This window comes from Pituophis catenifer, unplaced genomic scaffold (assembly GCF_029215685.1).
Source record: "Pituophis catenifer annectens isolate HBS135680 unplaced genomic scaffold, rPitCat1.0.hap2 SCAF_2, whole genome shotgun sequence".
NCBI classification, from domain to species: Eukaryota; Metazoa; Chordata; class Lepidosauria; order Squamata; family Colubridae; genus Pituophis; species Pituophis catenifer.
In genome coordinates, this window is record NW_027256882.1 from 159,654,936 (window position 1) to 159,675,017 (window position 20,082).

At 40.2% G+C, this 20,082-nt stretch overlaps 1 protein-coding gene across 1 annotated transcript in view; it reads left to right on the forward strand.

Annotated features, from left to right (window-relative positions):
- Positions 1 to 1,727: 1,727 nt before the first annotated feature.
- Positions 1,728 to 20,082, forward strand: part of BIN2 (bridging integrator 2) — a 42,028-nt gene continuing 23,673 nt past the window's right edge. The window contains exons 1-7 of the mRNA XM_070934917.1: positions 1,728 to 1,805; positions 12,715 to 12,795; positions 13,327 to 13,381; positions 14,205 to 14,299; positions 15,052 to 15,147; positions 16,755 to 16,862; positions 18,968 to 19,053. Coding sequence (XP_070791018.1) covers positions 1,728 to 1,805; positions 12,715 to 12,795; positions 13,327 to 13,381; positions 14,205 to 14,299; positions 15,052 to 15,147; positions 16,755 to 16,862; positions 18,968 to 19,053 — 599 coding nt within the window. The remainder of the gene's footprint in view (positions 1,806 to 12,714; positions 12,796 to 13,326; positions 13,382 to 14,204; positions 14,300 to 15,051; positions 15,148 to 16,754; positions 16,863 to 18,967; positions 19,054 to 20,082) is intronic.

The following is a 20,082-nucleotide window of genomic DNA, read 5'->3' on the forward strand; positions in this document are numbered from 1 at the left end:
GTAAATCAAGCCCCACCCCCTTAAATCTGGCTCTGACCAAAGCTTTCCCCTCCCTCATGTCCAAATTTGTTTGAATGAATAGTAGAGAGATGCTGTGCTTTCAAAAGAGCTAACGCTTTCCTTCCAATTATTTTCAAAACATACAGAGTCCTATTCTGAGTCAAAATATTGAAGGAAGTAGTCCATTAGTGACCAGGGTTAACAAGATGGAAATATTTTTTAAAAAACCAACAAACAATTACAATGTTTTTGAAAGGAAGACATTAGAACTGAGTTTCCCACTGCACGAATAAGAGTGGCAGGCAACGAGATATCTGAGGAAGAGATGGGAAATTATAAAATCTGTTCAGGAAGAAGATTTGTAAGATCTATGATCACTCTTACACAAACAAATGGGGATGGACCGACTTTGACCTAAGTCCATTGTTAGAAGGAATAAAATACATTAAATAGCAATAGCACTTAGACTTATATACCACTTCACAGTGCTTTACAGCCCTCTCTAAGCGGTTTACAGAGTCAGCATATTGACCCCAACAATCTGGGTTCTCATTTTACCAACCATCAGAAAGATGGAAGGCAGGGGTGAAATGCTCCCAGTTCAGACCGGATCGCCCGATCCAGTAGCGATGGCGGCAGGTGGTTCAGAGAACCGGTAGCAAAAATCCCTGTGCGCCCCCCCCTTGCCCAGCTGAGCCGCGGGATTATCAGAGGCTGTATTTTTTACTTTTAAAAGCATTTTTTCTACAACCTCTTTGGCCGAAAAAATGCTTTTAAAAGTTTAAAAAAAAACTTTGATGATTACGCAGCTCATCAACTTTGATGATTACGCAACCTCGGCCGAAGAGGTTGTAGAAAAAATGCTTTTAAAAGTAAAAAAAAAAAAAGTTGACCACACCCACCCAGTCACATTACCTCCCCTCCAAGCCATGCCCACAAAATCTAAATTTTAGATTTCACCCCTGATGGAAGGCTGAGTCAACTTTAGCCCGGTGAGATTTGAACTGCCGAACTCCTGGCAGCCAGCAGATGTAGCCTGCAGTACTGCATTCTAACCACTGCACCATCACAGCAAATGAGAAAACAAAAGTGAGCATAAATTTAGCAGTAATTATCAAAGAAAGCCAGAGAGCTCTAACAGTGGCCTGTCTTGTAACCAACTCTGAGCTGCTCTCAATCAATGTGACCGCAGTTGACTATATCCATGGAGTCAGTGGCTTCACATGCAAGGACTACCATAGAAATAAAAATTTCCAGGCCACCTAGAAGACGAGGAAGTGTGCTACTTAAATAGCCAGGCAGCAGCTTTTCCACACAACATACAACAACAGATAAGGCCCAAGATGAGACGTCAGTGTTTAGTTTTTTTGTAATAATCTCATGAGATCCATGAATTTATTTACACGAGGCCTAAATATAGCTATTGTACCTTTTGTTTTCTATTTATTCGGTGCTGGGTTTTGACCTTAATTAAAATTTTGTTCGCTAAGGTTTTTCTGGCCTGACACGTATACAAGAGCAACTTTCCACCTTACATTGTCTGTGAGGGAAATTTCGTTTACCCAGAACCCAGCAGAGGAAGCAAATTTGCCTCAAACCAATGGTGAGGCAGAACCCAGCCTAGTGATCTCTAACACGTCTTGACTTCCTTCCTTAAAGGGAAAAAAAAAATTAAACCACAAATAAAGCTGATGCTGAAAACAGAAGTTGCACAGCAAGATACAGTCATGGCAGAAGGCAAAACAGGAGGTGCCGGCCTGTTTGCTAAGCGGGTTCAAAAGCAGCTCAGCCGAGCCCAAGAAAAGGTATTTATTTTGAAATGTTCTTTCACGTTACTAGTTTTATTATGACCTGAAAATGATATTGTTTTTTTTTAGATTCTCCTGAACTGTCCCACCAAAATGAGAGGTTAGATAAAGTTGAAAAGGAAGTTGGGTTGTTGTTCATTTCTGCTTTCTGGACATTTTTCATATTGTTCTGAATATTTTTCACATACTGGAACAAGCTGGTATACATATTGTACCAGTATACTCCAAATTTTATCCCAGCAATAATCTTGTAGGCTGGGCTGAGAAGCAATGACTGGGTCAAAAAAAAGCATTCAATTAAAGTCCAGGGCTGAATGAGAAACTGAAGAAAATGGATTTTCTCCACCCACCCCATCCTAATATAAGATCCTAATCATCACAATTTATCAGTTATCTCTAAACCACCCTAAAGCTTTTGCTCTCCTTCCTTCAATAACATCCCAATTATAGAATAAATTTTTCTCCTATATATCTGGAACAAACAATCTAAACCACCTCTGTAGTTATGACTGTATAAGGGCTGGGCAATGGGGAGGGGGGTAATTTTCATATACTAATTAATCTACAGAAGGATTAGCCCAGTGAAGCTAAAGAGTTAAACTAGTCAAATCAGTACAGGTAGTCCTCGACTTACGACCACAGCTGAGCCCAGCATTTCCGTTGCTAAACAAGACATTTGTTTAATGAGTTTTGCCCCATTTTCCAAACTTTCTTGCCATCGTTGTTAGGTGAATCGTTGCACTTGTTATGTTAATAACACAGTTGTTAAGTGAATCTGGCCTCCCCATTGACTTTGCTCCTCAGAAGGTCACAAAAGGTGATTATATAACCCTGGGACACTGCAACTGTCACTTGCAGTGTCAGTTGGAAAGCATTTGAATTTGATCATATGACCATGACCACAGGGATGCTGCTGTGGTCATAAGTGTGAAAAATAGTCAGAATCACTTTTTTCAGTCTGACTTTGAATGGTCACTATTCAAAGGGTTGTAAATAAAGCGCTACCTGTATTCCCCAACCCAGAGATTTAGCAGATGTCATTCTCTCAAGCAGGATAGTGATCTTTTCCCGGAAAGTCTTGATCTAAAGCAGGCTGAGCGTTCCCATGAACAGGGCTTCCTCTGGCAGAGGTTCTATCTAGGGCAGGGGTGTCAAACTCGGTTTCATTGAGGCCGCCTCAGGGTTGTGTTTGACCCCAGGGGGGCGTGGGGGTGTGGCCAGGGGCATGGCCAGCTTGACATCACTTCTGTCAGGGGCGCCGGTGGCAGCCCGAGCGCTCTGCCAGCGAAAATGGGCTCCCGAGCTCCGTTTCCAGCTGCAATGGTCTCCTTTAACCCTCTGCCAGTGAAGACGGAGCTCAGGAGCCCAACTCTGTTTTCGCTGGCAGAGGCAGGCCAGTCCTTCACTGTTTCCAGGTTGGTCCCACAGGCCAGATCTAAGCAGGGGTGAAATCCAGCAGGTTCTGACAGGTTCTGAAGAACCGGTAGCGGAAATTTTGAGTAGTTCAGGGAGAACCAGCAAATACTACCTCTGGCTGGCCTCAGAGTGGGGTGGGAATGGAGATTTTGCAATATCCTTCCCCCAGGAGTGGGGTGAGAATGGGGATTTTGCAGTATCTGTCCCCTGCCACGCCCGCCAAGCTACACCCACAGAATCGGTAGTAAAAAAAATTGGATTTCACCACTGCCCGTGGACCAGATCCAGCCCATGGGCCTTGAGTTTGACACCCCTGATCTAGGGAGAACCTTGAAGGAAGAAAAGAAATACACGTAGCATAAGCATTGCTATCTTGCAGGCAACAGCTGAGGATTCACACATATTTCCATATAAAGTCAGTTTGCCCACAATTCAACATGTCGGTGCATTTTGAAAATAATTTCATCATGGAAGAAAGAAGAGGTGTTACGTTGTCGGAGAGATTTTATGTGAAACGTTTAGAAATATATCGTCATGCATATATTTCTGTGACACGGGTAGCATGTCTATGCTATCCTGACTGGATGTCTTTTAGGAGCAGCATACGAATGTCATTGTTGTCAAAACCACTTGCAATGGGACATTTAAACAAAGGATGTGGTATCCAGATTGGAGGCACTTTTGTAATTTATAGCTCTTTTCCTCTAGGAGCTCATAGCAGTTTGCAAGAGTCTGTCTCTCTTTTCACCTTATCCTTACCACAAAGCCCAGCTGTGGAAGGTTGGATGGAAAGGCAGGGACTATCCAAAGTCTCATGGGGATTTCTATTCCCTGACTGTCAAATCAAATGTCAGCCTTCCTGGTCATAGTCTCACCCAAGTTTTGCCACTCCCTGCCTCTGAGGAAGCAAACTGTTGCTCACAAAGCTTATGCCTTTTAATAAAATTTGCTAGTTGGAAAAGATGCTAACAGACTCTTCCTGATTTCTGGCCCAGGACCTTAGCCACTACACTATACAGTACTGGCTCTCAGGGTTAATACTTCCTCCAAATCCATTCCTTTCTTCTAAATCATCTTAAAGTTGCTACCGTATTACTTGCAAGACAATTGGTATACTGTGGCTCAGTGGCTAAGACGTTGAGCTTGTCGATCGAAAGGTCGGCAGTTCAGCGGTTCGAATCCCTAGTGCCACATAACGGGGTGAGCTCCCGTTACTTGTCCCAGCTTCTGCCAACCTAGCAGTTTGAAAGCACGTAAAAAATGCAAGTAGAAAAATAGGGACCACCTTTGGTGGGACTGTAACAGCATTCCGTGTGCCTTTGGTGTTTAGTCATGCCAGCCACATGACCACAGAGACATCTTCGGACAGCGCTGGCTCTTCGGCTTTGAAATGGAGATGAGCACCGCCACCTAGAGTCAGGAATGACTAGCACATATGTGCGAGGGTAACCTTTACCTTTACCTTTATCTTTACCTTTACTTTATAGTGTAGTGTGCTTGATTTCCCACCATGTCCACAATCCACAAACCATAACAACACACTCCAGCATCACACAGCACAGCCTAAATGGCCTTGCCCCTCCAGAACTGTATAAAAAAAGAAACCCAATCATCTGATGGTATAATAAGTGGGAGGGGATTATATTCAGTCAAACAGAATTGAACAAAAATGAGTAAATGCTGATCAAGAACAAGCTCATAACGTGATAAGCTAAATCTTTTCACATTCCCTTATGGCAGAACCTGGTCACTTTCTACAATACTTTACCCCCACACACATTAGAAGCATAAACTCATAGAACTAAAGTAGTGATGCTAAAGTTCATTTAGCCCAGTTCCCTGCTTGGTGCAGGATATACTAAAGCATCTCTGATCATCCAGCCATGGGGTGAAAACTTCTAGTGATGAACTCACTGCTTCATCTAGCAGCCCGTTCCACTGGCTGCTACTTAGTATAGTAAGGAAGGTCTCCCTGATTTTAGTCTGGATGTCCTTCTTTGCAGTTTGATCATGCTTTCTTGGTGTAACAGAAGGTAAGTTTTCTATATAATCTATGTCATCAACCTGAAATTCAGTCTGATAGCTCTATTCTCCATTCTCTGATTCCTTATCTATAATTCCCTTTCTACCACTGGTTTATATCCAGCCTCGCAATGCTAATTTTTCTTTAATTTGAAATATCTTAACAGCTTCGTTCTTGAGGATGTATACATATACACATATGAATTTTAGACAGATATAGGTAGTATATCTGTCCGTGTCATCCCCATTTAATTTATATGATGAGCTTTTTATTTAATTTACTAAATTTACAGCAGGGTATGTATAACTAAAAAACAGCATGATCCATGCACAAGAGGGAATGTACAGGGTTTTTTTTGGGGGGGGGGAATCCCAAGCCTCACAGAAAATAGAATAATCCAAAAAAGAATTAATTGTGCTCAGGATCAGTGCATATTGTCTGATGGAGGCAAGGAGGAGAGGCAGAATGGAAAATTAAGAAATGATGTGACACTTTTAGTTGATTGGCTGATACCTTAGGAGAAGACTTTCTTTCTTCAGTATTTAGTCAGAAGTCTAACTTATACAATGCTTTAAGGTAAAGGAATGTGTTTATTTATTTATTTATTTATTTATTTATTTATTTATTTATTTATTTATTATTGCGATTTATATGCCGCCTTTCTCCCTGGGGACTCAAGGCGGCTTACAAAATGACAAATTCCAATACAAATCACAATGAAATAAAATTAAAATTTTATTTTAATTAATAATTTAGGTGTTGTGAAACCTTTCTGAAATTCAACTTTAAAGGCCTGAGAGATTTTTAAGATTTTGCAACCTAGGCTGCAAAAATCTACCCACCCACCAGATGGCAGCAAAGAGATACTGAATATCCTCACTTTTGGCCACCATTTACAGCAAAAGTCTATAGTACAACCCCAGCAGAATGAAGTCTTCATTTGGGCATCAAAAGAGTAGTAAAAGTGAATCCTTAGAGAGTTGTAGAAATGCCTTAAAGAGGCTGAAACCATCCCTGTCTCCGATACTGAAGATGGTGTCACCCCTGTGTATTTTATAGGATGAGCATTTTATTTTATTTACTAAATAGAATAAATATTTTATAGGATGAGCATTTTATTTTATTTACTAAATAAATTTTATAAATAAAATAAAATGCTCATCCTATAAACTACACAGGGATGACACCATCTTCAGTATCGGAGACAGGGAAGGTTTCAGCCTCTTTAAGGCATTTACACACTGCCCAACACCCAATGACTCTGGAGGACTTGTGAATTAATTTGTGTTTTTAGCTGATTTCTAACTATCCCTTTCATCTTATAAGCTGCTTTCTTATTCGAATGAGAACAACATGTTAATGGAATGAGAACATACAGCTTTTGTTGTTGCTGATGTTGTGGTGGATTATTACAGGGAATGTGTTTGGGTGGCTCATCCATCACTCTTCTTAATAGCATGCTTGCCATATTTCTGTGTTCTACTACAAGGGATGTACCATAATCAGTTATTGCAAATAGTTGAGAAGAGGCCTCCTCCCTCAACTATTGAGGATAATTGCTGTGTACCACCCAAACAGGGAAGGACAGCTTAGTTAGCACAATGTTTCATTACCATATTTATTATAATAAAGTTTCCCTCCCTTGAGACTGGATTTGGATGACATGCTAGCTTAGTTAATCACAAGTTACTCCATTATGCAAACTGAATATTCCTCAGAGGGGCTACTTCAGTACAGCAACATTTGACAGGAGATTCTGACTCTATAGTGGGCAGGTCTTTACAGGCCCCATGTTTTATTGCTTTGCCTTAATGGAACTGGTAGCCCTAAGATCTGCAAAACATTTTGAACTACAGTTCCCACAGTCCTTTGCTATGGGCTTTGATGACTGAGAGAAACTGAAGTTTAAGAAGCCTGTGTCATCAGTTTAACCACTCCTTATTGGTCAGGTTAGCATCATGAAACCTCAATCATGTTCAGAAACAATATACTACTGAAAACCAGATGCTCAGGACAATGAACAGAGGAAGCCACATTTTCCTTAGCTTTGCTTTTGAGCACCTGGCTGCTATAGAGCTTTCGTTTAAGGGCTACAAAAATTCAGATAACCACTAAATACAGCAAAAAGATACAGCAGGTTTTTACTGTTAACTGTTGGCTGTCTAGGTTTGTCCAGATATTATAATTATGCATACCAGACTGTTCTACTGAATAGATCTTCATTTGTCTGCTGAGGCCAAATTCAGAAAGCACCATACTCTTAAAACGTATTTTCATAATTAATGCTTGGATTGACTTTAATCTCCTCCGAAACATTCTGCTGGTCCTGATAGACACTGAAGGAAGTCCTTTTATAGTAGTAAAATGCATTTTTGTTGTTTTTCTGTGTAAGTGTATTAATAGTATCGGATGGCAATGGAAGTGAAGGAAACCACAAGAAGAATGTTCCAGAATGCAGGGCGTGTCATCAGTTTAGGGTGTAGGCCCTGCTGTGCTCAAGCTAAAAAAAAACCCCAAAACCCCCCATACCTTTCCTTTTTTTTTTCTCATTGCTACAAAAAGTAAATATTCCATCCAAGCCCTCATTACTTGCACACATAGGATGCTGTGGAAATGTTCTGTTATTTAGCAAGGGGCGTTCAATCATTACCTCTCATCTTATTAACTTGCAAGACAGAAAAATGATCAGTGCCATCAAACATTGCAGTCATTTAATTAGGGGAACGGGGTAGAATTGGTTTGCAAAAAGTACAAGTAGTGCTCAACTTGCGACCACAACTGAGGCCAGAATTTCTGTTGCTAAGCAAGAAAGTTCTTAAGTGACATTTTCCCCATTTTACGACCTTCCTTGCCACGGTTGTTAAGTGAATCGCTGCAGCGGTTCAGTTAGTAACACAGTTGTTAAATGAACCTGGCTTCCGCATTGACTTTGCTTGTCAGGAAGTCACAAAAGGGATCACATAACCCCGGGACACTGCAACCTGTCATAAATATGAATCAGTTGCCAAGCATCTGAATTTTGATCACGTGACAATGGGAACATTGCAGTGGTCATAAGGGTGCAAACCGGTCATAGCTTACTTTTTTGAGTGCTGTTGTAACTTTGAATGGTCACTAAAGGAACTGTTATAAGTTGAGAACTATCTGTATGTGGCGGAATGTAGTAACAAGATGGATTCCCAGGAGGGAGGGGGTGCATTCCAGAGGAGTAAGAGGCAACTCAGCCCAGATATCATGCATGAGAGAACGAGGGTGAAGACAGCCCCTCCCTAATAGTTCACAGATATATTGTAGAGGCAAAGACAGTAGAGTGCTCAGTTTGGCAAGATTTTGTCTATAGGTGTGAAAATAATAATAATAATAATAATAATAATAATAATAATAATAATAATAATAATAATAATAAAAAGCGAAGTTTGAATGATTATGTGAACCAAAGTACAGAAAAATTGCTGCAGGCTGTGAAAACGGAGAACATTATAAAAACAATAGAAACAAAGGCAGAATATAAGGAAAAACAGCTGGATGACAGATTAAATAGATGGAAAATCAAAGCTTTGCATGGACAGCACTTGAAAAACATTGAAGGAAAATGTGATGACAACTTTACATGGGCATGGCTTAAGATGGGAACCATCAAGAAAGAAACGGAAGGTTTAATACTTGCTGGTCAAGAACAAGCACTACAAACTAATGCCATGAAAGCAAAGATACAAAAATCCACCGACAATCCAAACTGCCGACTTTGCAACAACCAAGTCGAAACTGTTTCACATTTAATATGTGAATGCAGCAAAATCGCACAAACTGATTACAAAGCTAGACACGACCGAGTTGCTAAATTAATCCACTGGTCATTATGTAAAATATACGACTTACCTGTATCCAAAAAGTCATGGGAACATAAAGCAGAAAAAGTTACAGAAAATGAGAAGGTGAAGATCTTGTGGGACTTTCGAATACAGACGGGTCGTCACTTGGAACACAACATGCCAGATATCACGGTTGTTGAAAACGAAACGTACAATGTATTGATGTTCCGGTACCAGGAGATGCCAGAGTCAAAGAAAAAGAACTGGGAAAAAATCACGAAATATCTTGACCTGGCCATAGAAACTACATGATTATGGATGAAACACGTAACAGTGATACTCATTGTCATCGGGGCACTTGGTACCATATCCAAGAATTTTATAAGATCAACAAATTACAGCTTTCTGCAATAATACCTACAGAACTGCAAAAAACTGTGCTGCTTGGAACATCATACACCTTAAGAAGGTACTTGGTTGATACCTAGGACGCTGGCAGCAATCCATATCAACCATTAGCACTAGTCAATGGTATTTGTGATGCATTTTTGAATGTTTCATTGACTGAGTTTCATGTTTAATGAATTAAGTAAATAAAAATCTCAGTTTGGAAGAATCTCCAAGTGTCATTTTTGTTTGGGGCCTGTCAAATCAGCTCTCTTTGCCTTGGTGTGCTGTCCAAATTCTCAGTGCAATCATGAGCTATGTTTGCATCTAACAGTGTCTGTGTTGAAATAGGTCATTAGTGCAGTTTCTTATTTGTATATGTAAGTAAAACGTGCACAACAGCATATGTCACGGGTTGTATTTTTCTGGATATGTGACTATATATCATAGGCAGCAGGCCAAAACTTTGTTGGAGTGGGGCACATAAAACTATTTAGCCATTAAACAATAACGATGTTCTGCAAAATGCGAGCCCTGACTGCAGAGAATTATTGTTTCTCCACTGGATGGATCAAACCTTGTTTTGAAGGGTTTCCTATCACCATGAAATGTCTCATGAAGTTTACTCACTGAACTCTTCTTGTGCAACAAGAAATGGGAACTGGAAACCACTTTCAATATTACCTCTAAAATGCTAGTTGCTTTGGAGGTGCGTGGCTTTTCCAAACTGAACCACTTCTCCTGATGTATTTCACTACAAAGGACCATTTATCTCTTGGATTAAAAACGAAAGTGGCCTGAAGAAGTCCATCAAGGCAGAACAGTAAAACCTCAAGGAGGATATAGAGATTTTCTTTATTCTTCGGTTTCAGAGTGGTTTATGCTGTGTAGGAGGACTGGATGAGTGACTGCATGGTTTCACCCCAGGACTGAATTTAGCCAAAATAGTAGGGTTACTTAATGATGGAATGATGGATTATGCCAGTAAAGCTCATATTTCTTTGTCTGCTCCAGAGATGCCAGATATTGAAACTGGAATCTTCTGTAAGCAAATCTTATGCTCTGTCATGTTTCCTCATCCTCTCAGCTTGGTCCTTTTGGAAAGATTCTGGAAGAATGTATGGTCTAACCAAAGGATCCCAACATCTCAGAAGAGCCTAGTTTCAGGAAATGCAATTATACAAATGACTTTCCCCAGGCTGGTGTTTTTTGTCATTCCTGGAAATTGTGGGTAATATAATCCCCAAATTTCAAGAGGGAAATCTTTTGTAAACAATAGTAGTGCTGTTGCCTCTGAAGTCACAATGAAACCACAATGGCTTGGAGTCATTTGATACAGAGAGATGCTTGTAGTTTCTTATTTGTATGTCAATATAGTGTCTATTTTAAGGTTATCAGATCTGGGCTGCAAAAATCCAGATGACTAAAAGATAGCCACGAAAAGTTACTGAAATTCTTTGTATTGTCATCTAGTGATTATCTGCTAGCACTCCCCTTTTAGGTAAACAAGAGTTAAGCTTTTGGTAGATTTAAAAAAAAACCTGGGATTTTGTATTATTGCTAGATGATAATATCCAGTTAATGATGCCCTCAAGGTGATGTCCCGGTGCCCGGAGGCCGTATGGATCTGGATGGGGAGGAACAGACTCAGGCTCAACCCATCCAAGACCGAGTGGCTGTGGTTTCCGACGTCCCGATATAGTCAGTTGGCGCCATCTCTGTGGGGGCACCTGCCATCCGGAATGAGCTCCCCCCGATGTGGCGCTCCCATGTGACCCCCCTCCTGCACGAGCTGCACTGGCTCCCAGTGGTCTTCTGGGTGCTCTTCAAGTTTTGGTTACCACCTTTAGAGCGCTCCATGGCTCAGGACCAGGGTACTTACGAGACCGCCTTCTGCCACCAGTAGCCTCTCACCGACCAGTTCGCTCCCATAGAGAGGGGCTCCTCAGGGTGCCGTCGGCCAAACAATGTCGACTGGCGGCCCCCAGGGGGAGAGCCTTCTCTGTGGGGGCACCTGCCATCTGGAACGAGCTCCCCCCGGAGATACGGAGGATCCAAGACTTACTCATCTTCCGCCGCGCCCTAAAAATGTTTTTATTCCAACAGGCTGGTCTGGCCTAACTCTCCCTTTTAAATTGGCTTTTAAATTGGGTTTTAAATGTTTTTTAGATAAATTGGATGTTTTTAATTTGTTTTTTGAGCCTAAATTATTTAATCTGTTTTTAATAGTTTTTTAACTTTTGTATGTCTCTGTATTTTATTTTGGCTGTTCACCGCCCTGAGTCCTTCGGGAGTAGGGCGGTATACAAATATGATAAATAAAATAATAATAATAATAATAATAATAATAATAATAATAATAATAATAATAATAATAATAATAATAATAATAATAATAATAATTACACTCTTTGGATTTTATAGGCCTATCCATATATTTAACATCAAGGATCAGTTCATTTTACTTTTTTAAAAAAAGTGGTGCTAATCTCTTTTTTGGTTAGTAATTTGAATACGGTATAAGGAAGGCTGCATGGACAAACCAAGAGAAGGCAGGGCTTTGCCTACTCATTCCATGCTTCTTATCATATCCTCCATGTGGTACAAATATCTAAAAAAGGAATAGTGCTGAAGTCATATAGGCTATTCATGGGAACTGACAGATGGGCATTGTGTGGTTATTCTAGCAAGCTTCATCACACATCTGTAATGGGGGGGGACTTCATTTTGTGTGGAAAATAAATGTATGCAAAAGAGTAGAGTGGGCTGCAAATGATTTCTAAAAGCTTCTACAGGTACCATAGAAGGTGCCAACTCTGGTGACAGAGTTGGCAGCTTCTATATCTCTTTGCTGCCCTCTCCTGGTCAGCTGGGGTTTCTCAGCTCAAATTTAGCGCCCTTAAGAAAGAGACTCTGCCATCTACCCCATATCACATGGAAAATTTAGAGGACCTCTATAGGATTCCTATTAGGTTTAAACTTACTGGAGAATCCATGTATGTTTCTCTGCCTGAATACCAAGACGTGTGGTACAGCAGGTATTACTCCACCCTTTCTCATGGAAAAACTAATGATTGGGGGCTTTTTGCTAGAAGCAGAACTTGACATAATTCTTTCAATGCAGTGCCATTAATGGAAACAAATGCACCACTCGCTCCATAGATGCACGTCTCCAAAAATAAGGCTGTGGTCAACTCACTGGACAGGTGAAGGATAAGATGTACAATAACTGCTGCAGTTCTCTTTTCTTTCTCTGTCTCTTCCTTAGGTTCTACAGAAACTGGGAAAAACCGTGGAAACAAAAGATGAACAATTTGAACAAAGTGCCTATAATTTCCAGCAGCAGCAGGTTGTATGATGGAACTGTGGGAGCAACTTGCTTTCTGGAAATTTGGGGATGGTGGATATACAAGCTTAGGTCAGGTTTACCTAGCATTTTTGGCATGCCGGAATCTGAAATGTCTCTATACCAGGTTTTGTTTAAGACTCTCAAAATATTTTTGTACAAGCTCAACCTGAAACTAAGCTGCTGTGAAAGATTCTGATGATGCTTTGTCTATAAATATGTGGGATGCTAAGTTTATGGTAATACAGTAAAACATATTTGGCACAGACCTCTTCTCTGAAAATTCCTGGATTGTAAAAACACAAGGGGAGGGGCGTCCTCTAAAAACTCTAATGAAATCTTGCCCATATTTGGCAGCTTCCAGATGTATAGCCTTCAATTCCTAGAAATTTCAACATTGTCCATGCTGAATGGGTAATTCTGGGAGTTGAAGTTTACAGACTTGGCAATGACCAAAGTCCAGAAACAGAATTCTGATAGGAATGACATGCAGAAATGTACTAGAAGTACAATTTCCCTTTCTTTTTCCCCCAGATTGAAGGGCAAAAACTCTACAAAGAACTGAAGGCTTTTCTCATTGCTGTGAAAGGTACAGAAAGCCCAAATTCTAGAATGGCACATTTTCCAAGTTAAGTCAGCAGGTATCGGATCTTAGCTGCAAGACTCCTCTGTTTTCCCATCCCATCGGTTATCTGATGAGACACTATCTGTAAAGAAAACAGATAGAATCTGCCTCTTATCTCCGAGCCCTTGTTAAGGCCATTAAAAATCCCGTCCTTCCATCAAGGTGCTTCTTGGTGGCATATATGTCACTTTGACCCTTAATTCTTACACAAAAACCCTGTAAGGAAATGACCCAGGAAGTTTCATTATTGATATGGTTTCATGTGGTCTGCCACTAATGAGGATGAGAGAACCCTTTTAATTCCAATTTATGTACATTTATCTGCCAATTAGCTCTCTTTCACAAAAATAGGATGGGAAGTTTAGGAAGTTAGGAAGCTGTACCTGTTGCCTCAGAATTTCATATTTTAATTATATTCGATAGGGAGATTAAATTTATCATGTAATCATAAACTTCACCAAAGAGTTGAGGTTCCAGCAACTTGATTTTAAACCAAAGTCATTAATGAGTGAAGATTTCTCCTCATTTTCCCAGTTCATATATCATGTTATACCATAAGAAAGCTTTTTAAAAATTTAATTAGTATGTTGTATGAACCCAGACAGTCCATTTTGTAAACTGTTGTTTGTAGCTTAACATAGTGTGTGAACCTATTCAGTTGTGGGTATTTAGCAAACCTTGGTTAAAACATGGCTTACTGTAATATGCAAATACAGCCACTAATCAGTAGAACATGCTGACTTAGATTAATAGTGACTTTTGTTATCATTTATTTTGACTTTACTAGGAATGCATGAAAGTTCCAAGAAAGTGTCTGAAACACTGCAAGAAATTTACTGTGATGAATGGAATGGATATGAAGAATTGAAGGCCATAGTTCAGGTAATTATGATATATTCCAGGTATCAGGACTGACTTTTTAAATTGAAACATTAGACTTCCCACTAGTTCCTAGTTGTAACTATTACAAGAAACCAGCTCTCAGAACTTAGACTTCCATTCTTAATTTTCCAGTATTCTAGAATATCCTTGCAAATATGTAGGGTATATCCGATATTTCAGTTCTAACCATTCTTTTCTCTTCCTTTTGAATACTGTTTGTTCTGCTGCTCAATAAAAAAAAAAAAAAAAAGCCCCAATGGAATAAAATGATCTACAGAAGGAAACTAAACCAATTCTTCTTGTTTATTCCCAGTCTCTGTATAAAACAGTTATACTTTTATTTTTAGAGTGACCCTGTAGACTTCTGGGACAGGGGTCGGCAACCTTAAACACCCAAAGAGCCACAAAGGTCCTAACCGGAAGCCCCCATTCAATTCTGGAGCCGACCGGAAGTCCAGTTCCCACATCATAGTCTCCTCCTAGCGCGGCGTCCTTTTTCCTCTGCTGACTGGAAGTCGATTCCCCCACCATAGAGTCGCCTCCTAACATGGCATCCTTTTTCCTCTACCTGTCCTAATCGAAAGCCCTATCAATTGTGGAGCCGACCAGCAACAAGGAGCCGCAGCAGAGGGATGAAAGAGCCACATGCAGCTCCAGAGCCGCGGGTTGCTGACCCCTGTCCTGGGAGAAAAGAATAACTGCATGGGGGTTATTTCAATAGCATATTGAAAAGTGTCTCTCTTTCCTTACAGAGCAATGATCTTCTATGGGAAGATTATGAGGAAAAACTGGCAGACCAAGCGATCAGGACCATGGACAACTACTTGAGTCAGTTCAATGAAATTAAAGTATGTATTGTACTTCTGAATTTGTGTGTAGATACAGTATCCACCGCCTAGAACAAAATACAGTGCCAAGAAGTTCCGTTTTTCCTGTTAAAGTATTTATAGTTTACATATAAAATTCGATCTTTTTTTTTTTTGCGAAGAATTCATTTGAGCGTTATCTTTATCTAACTTCTTTTGGGAAAAATATGTCACTAATCCCACATGAAGAGCAGCTCATTCTTGAATCTTGCCTTTCTTTTTTCTTTTTAAATGTATGCATGTGTGTTCAGGGACTTTTTATTTCCACGCGCACATGCACATCCACACATTTCTTTTTCTTTCATTAAAGAAATTACTTAAAAAAAACATATGGCAAAGTTTCTTTCCATCCTGACAGCATATTTATTATATATCCTGTTAAGTATTTTCTGCCTCTTTGTTTCTTTATTTCTCTGTGGTATTTATATCTAAAGAGCTTAGAAGTCAAGCAGGTAAAGAACTATAATTCTTTGCTAACCTGATGCCCCCCAGATGTGTTGGACCACATAAATTCCAAGCTGGCTGGAGGAATACATCAGAAAAGTGCCAGATTGGCAGAAAAGAAAGAGCATAAGGGAAGGTGGTGTCTGAGGTCAATGGGAGAAGAACAATCTTAATCCTGTCCCAAAGGTGCTTTTTCAGGAGGCAACTGGACTTTCTTTGTTTTTCCTTTTTTTTTTTTTTAATTTGATTTATATGCTGCCCTTCTCCGGAGACTCAGGACGGCTTACAATGTGTTAAGCAATTTCTTTGAAGATGTCTTGCTCATGCATGAGAATTGGTGACCTGGATGACAGAATTTCCATAGACAATAAAGGATTAATTCTTAATCCTGCTACCTCTAGTTAATGCCCAAAATGCTGGCCACCATAGACATCAATATTTATAAAATAGTGTAATTCTAAACAATCATTTAATTGCCTTATATAAATTGTATAATATCCTATTGTATTAATTTTTAATGTTAATAATTCTTAATATTTTTTTTACTTATATTGTTATATTATTTTATAGCTTGTCTTACTTTAGCCTTTCTGTGCTGCATAGGTTATATTCATATTCAACGAGTTAAATCTCATTTTCTTTTGCTGGCCAATGACTGAAATAAAATAATTATAAAAATAGGTGGAATACCTTACATTTTTGCTTAGGTCAATACATCACCATCACAAATTCTGAATTATAATGACCAGCATTCTGGAATCCAATGATGACATGAATTACAAGGAAAAATCTATCAGAAAATGTTGAAGCTCAAACTGAGCAGGCCAAAAGGATATAGTTTTGGTTTTTTACATATTACTTGAATGGGATTTGTAATACCGAAGACACAGCCACAAATGTTCTTTCCCAAATTTTATCCCAGACACTGAATGAACTTTCTGCAGGGATTCTCTAGATAATCCTGCAAGACCTTATGCAAAAAAAATCTTTACCAATACTTTGCTCCTCCCCTAAATATTGAATGGTGTCTTGAAGACTGATTACTTTGCAGATTCAGAAGAGCTATCCAGATATTCTTTTAAAAACACTACACAAAGAAGACTGTTGTCTCTAGATGACCTTTGATGTGTTCTCTTCCTTTACAGGAGCGAATTGCCAAGAGAGGACGGAAACTGGTGGATTATGATATCAGCAGACATCACTTGGAAACCCTTCAGAATGCCAAAAAGAAAGATGAAGTCAAAATTGCCAAGGTAAAAATACCTCTTGATGAATCCAATTAGATTCAGATCAAAGGGTTTCTATTCAGACATTTCAGCTTCCATCTTCGACTTCCATCCTTAGGGTCAACACGTTGGAGGAATCAACGTAGTTCCTGGTTGGTGGAGGAGTTCTTGGTTCTAAGGCAAAAAATGTGGCATTGACCTCCCCCTAATTCCTCCAGTGTGCCGAACCAAACATTTTAGACCTTTTTTTTTTTTGCCTTTGCGCTAGAGCCGTGATGGCGAACCCATGGCACGGGTGCCAGAGGTGGCACGCAGAGCCCTCTCTGTGGGCATGCACGCCATCGCCAGCTGCTCTTCCGGGTTCCATCGCACACATGTGCACCGGCTAACTGCTCTCTTCCGGGTTCCAGCGCTCCGGTGCGTCCACGCACACACTCCGGTTTTGGCACTCTGTGTCGAAAAGGTTAACCATCACTGCACTAGAGGAATTTCATGGAGGGGCTAAGGGGACAAATGGATTAAGACAACTACTTCACTCCTGAACCTCCTTCAGAAAGATGTTGTCCTGATCCATTTTGGGATTTTGTCTCCGGAGGTGGCAGATGTGCATTCCTATCCTACCAACATTTACATCAAAGGAGACTTTTCCAGATCCAAAAGAGATGTAGATAAATGAGGCCAGAGGAATAGCAGCTAAACGTACAGAGAAAACGGAACAATCAGCTGCTTTCCTCTACTTTTAAAGAACCAATTATGTATGCTTTATTGTTTCATTGGTCAGGAATTATCCCTTCAATCAGGGGTGAAATCCAGCAGGTTCTAGCAGATTCTGGAAAACCAGTAGCAGAAACTTTGAGTAGTTTGGAGAACCGGCAAATACCACCTCTGGCTGGCCCCAGAGTGGTGTGGGAATGGAGATTTTGCAATATCCTTCCCCCAGGAGTGGTGTGGGAATGGAGATTTTGCAGTATCTTTCCCCTGCCACGCTCACCAAGCCACACCATGCCCACCAAGCCACGCCCACAGAACGGGTAGTAAAAAAAATTGGCTTTCACCACTGCCTTCATTTTTCAAAGAGGAAAAGCTGGGGCAATTAATTGCTAAAGGAGCAATATAAGCAGAAAGAAATAACAGGAAAAAAAAGCTGTTCTGGCTTCCCTGTGTAGCCTGTGGAGGGGTGGGAAAGCAACATGTAAGCAGCTTGAGAAAATCCAGAAGGCTGCTTCTGGTGGCAAGCAATGGGGAAGAGCTGCTGCCTCTTACTTCTCTAGAACATTCTTGCTCAACTTCAGCAATTGTAAGATGCATGGACTGGGGAATTCTGGGAGTTGGTCCATGCATCTTGAAGTTGTTGAAGTTGAAAAACACTGCTCCGAGTGATTTGTTTTTCCTTATATTTTTGGGAAAGGGAAAACAGAAAGAACTAAGTGCTGAAGGAAAGTTGAGCAGAGATCAATCTTTCTCTGGCTGATCTCTTCCATGTGTGTTGCCACGGCTGTGTCCAGAACTCCCAGCTCACGTGGTGAAAGTTGAGTTACAGTTCCAGTACATCTGGAAAGCATCAACATATGGAAAGATAGAATGAAAAAAATAGCAAGATGGAGGAAGGCAGCCCAGGGGCTCTACAAATCCCTCTGCTTTTCTATGCTGGCAGAATGTCAACAAATCATAGATGGGCTTACCCACTGTTAACTTTTTGTGTAAAGAACATAGCACAAAGAGACAGCATGAAGCCACCCAGCTACAACCAGTCCCACATCTTAGAAAGTGGGTGGCTCTCAAAAAGTCCCTACAAAAGTTACGGTGATTTTATTTTATTTTTTCCCCATCACAGAAGAGAAAACTTAAAAAGTAGACTAATCATACAACTATGATTCTATTTAATTGATTAAATTGAATTTTAATTACCATTAGAGGAAATTGTAAAATTAAAATTAGGTGTGTGTGGTTATTTTTTTTAACCTGGCTCACTCACATACTTTTCCTGGCTCGGCATATTTCTTGGAGAATAGCCTCCAGTCTCAAAAAAAGTTAGGCAGCTCTGCAGAAGACGGTGTAATCAGAATCTGGACTTTTTAATGCATGGCGGCCTTGCAGTTTCTGTTCCTCTAATTCATGTTTGGATTCCATAGGCTGAAGAGGAGTTCTACAAAGCCCAAACTGTCTTTGAGGAACTCAATAAAGAACTACGAGAAGAACTTCCGGTCCTTTACAACAGGTAATGCACGCTAAAGGTCCAGTTGCAACTGCAGACGAAGTGCAGTTTATAGCATCAGGTTTAAGATTAAGTTGCAACCCTACAAGTCTTGACTTTTACACAGTTTATCTAGATTGCTAATTTCCGACTTGGGAGAAGCCTACTGGACATTTAACCAGCACAACAGATAAGAGTCTCTATTACAGACTTGACTGAAACTGTATTAAGATACTGACTGCTCTCTGTCAACATGAGAGTACCATTCCCGCTAAACCTATTGCTGCTACTACTGTCTTTTCTCATGTTCAAATGACTCTTTGCTCTGTGCTTCATCTTCCTGAAGCCAAATTATTTGGGATTGTTGACATAGCTGACATCTCTTCTCTGAAAACCTTTAGCTCCATCTCCACCATGCCTCTCGGAGGAAGAATTGGAGTTGTGATTCCCACAGACAACAAAAAAAGAGTTTCATTCTTCATTCATGTCAGTGTTCAACCCTGGGAATATTGACTATGCAAGAGGCAGCTGAGAAAGGAAAGATGGAGATGTAAAAATATTACAGGTGTCCTTGGCTTATGACCAGAATTGAGCCCCAAATTTCTCTTGCTAAGCAATACAGTTTTTAAGTGAGTTTTGCCCAGTGGTGGGATTCAAGTAATTTAACAACCAGTTTTCTGTCCTAATGATTTCTTCCAACAACCAGTTTGCCAAACTGCTCAGAAAGTTAACAATCGGTTCTCCCAAAGTGGTGCGAACTGGCTGAATCCCACCACTGGTTTTGCCCCATTTTACAACCTTTCTTGCTGCACTTGTTAAGTGAATCCCTACAGTTGTTAAGTTAGTAAACCACGATTGTTAAGTGAAATTGGCTTCCTCATTGATTTTGCTTGTCAGAAGATTGCAAAAGGTGATCCTGGGACACTGCAATTCTCATTAATATGAGCCAGTTGCCAAGCATCTAAATTTTGATCATATGACCAAGGGGATACTGCAATGGTCATAAGTGTGCAAAATGGTCATAAGTCACTTTTTTCAGTGTCATTGTAACTT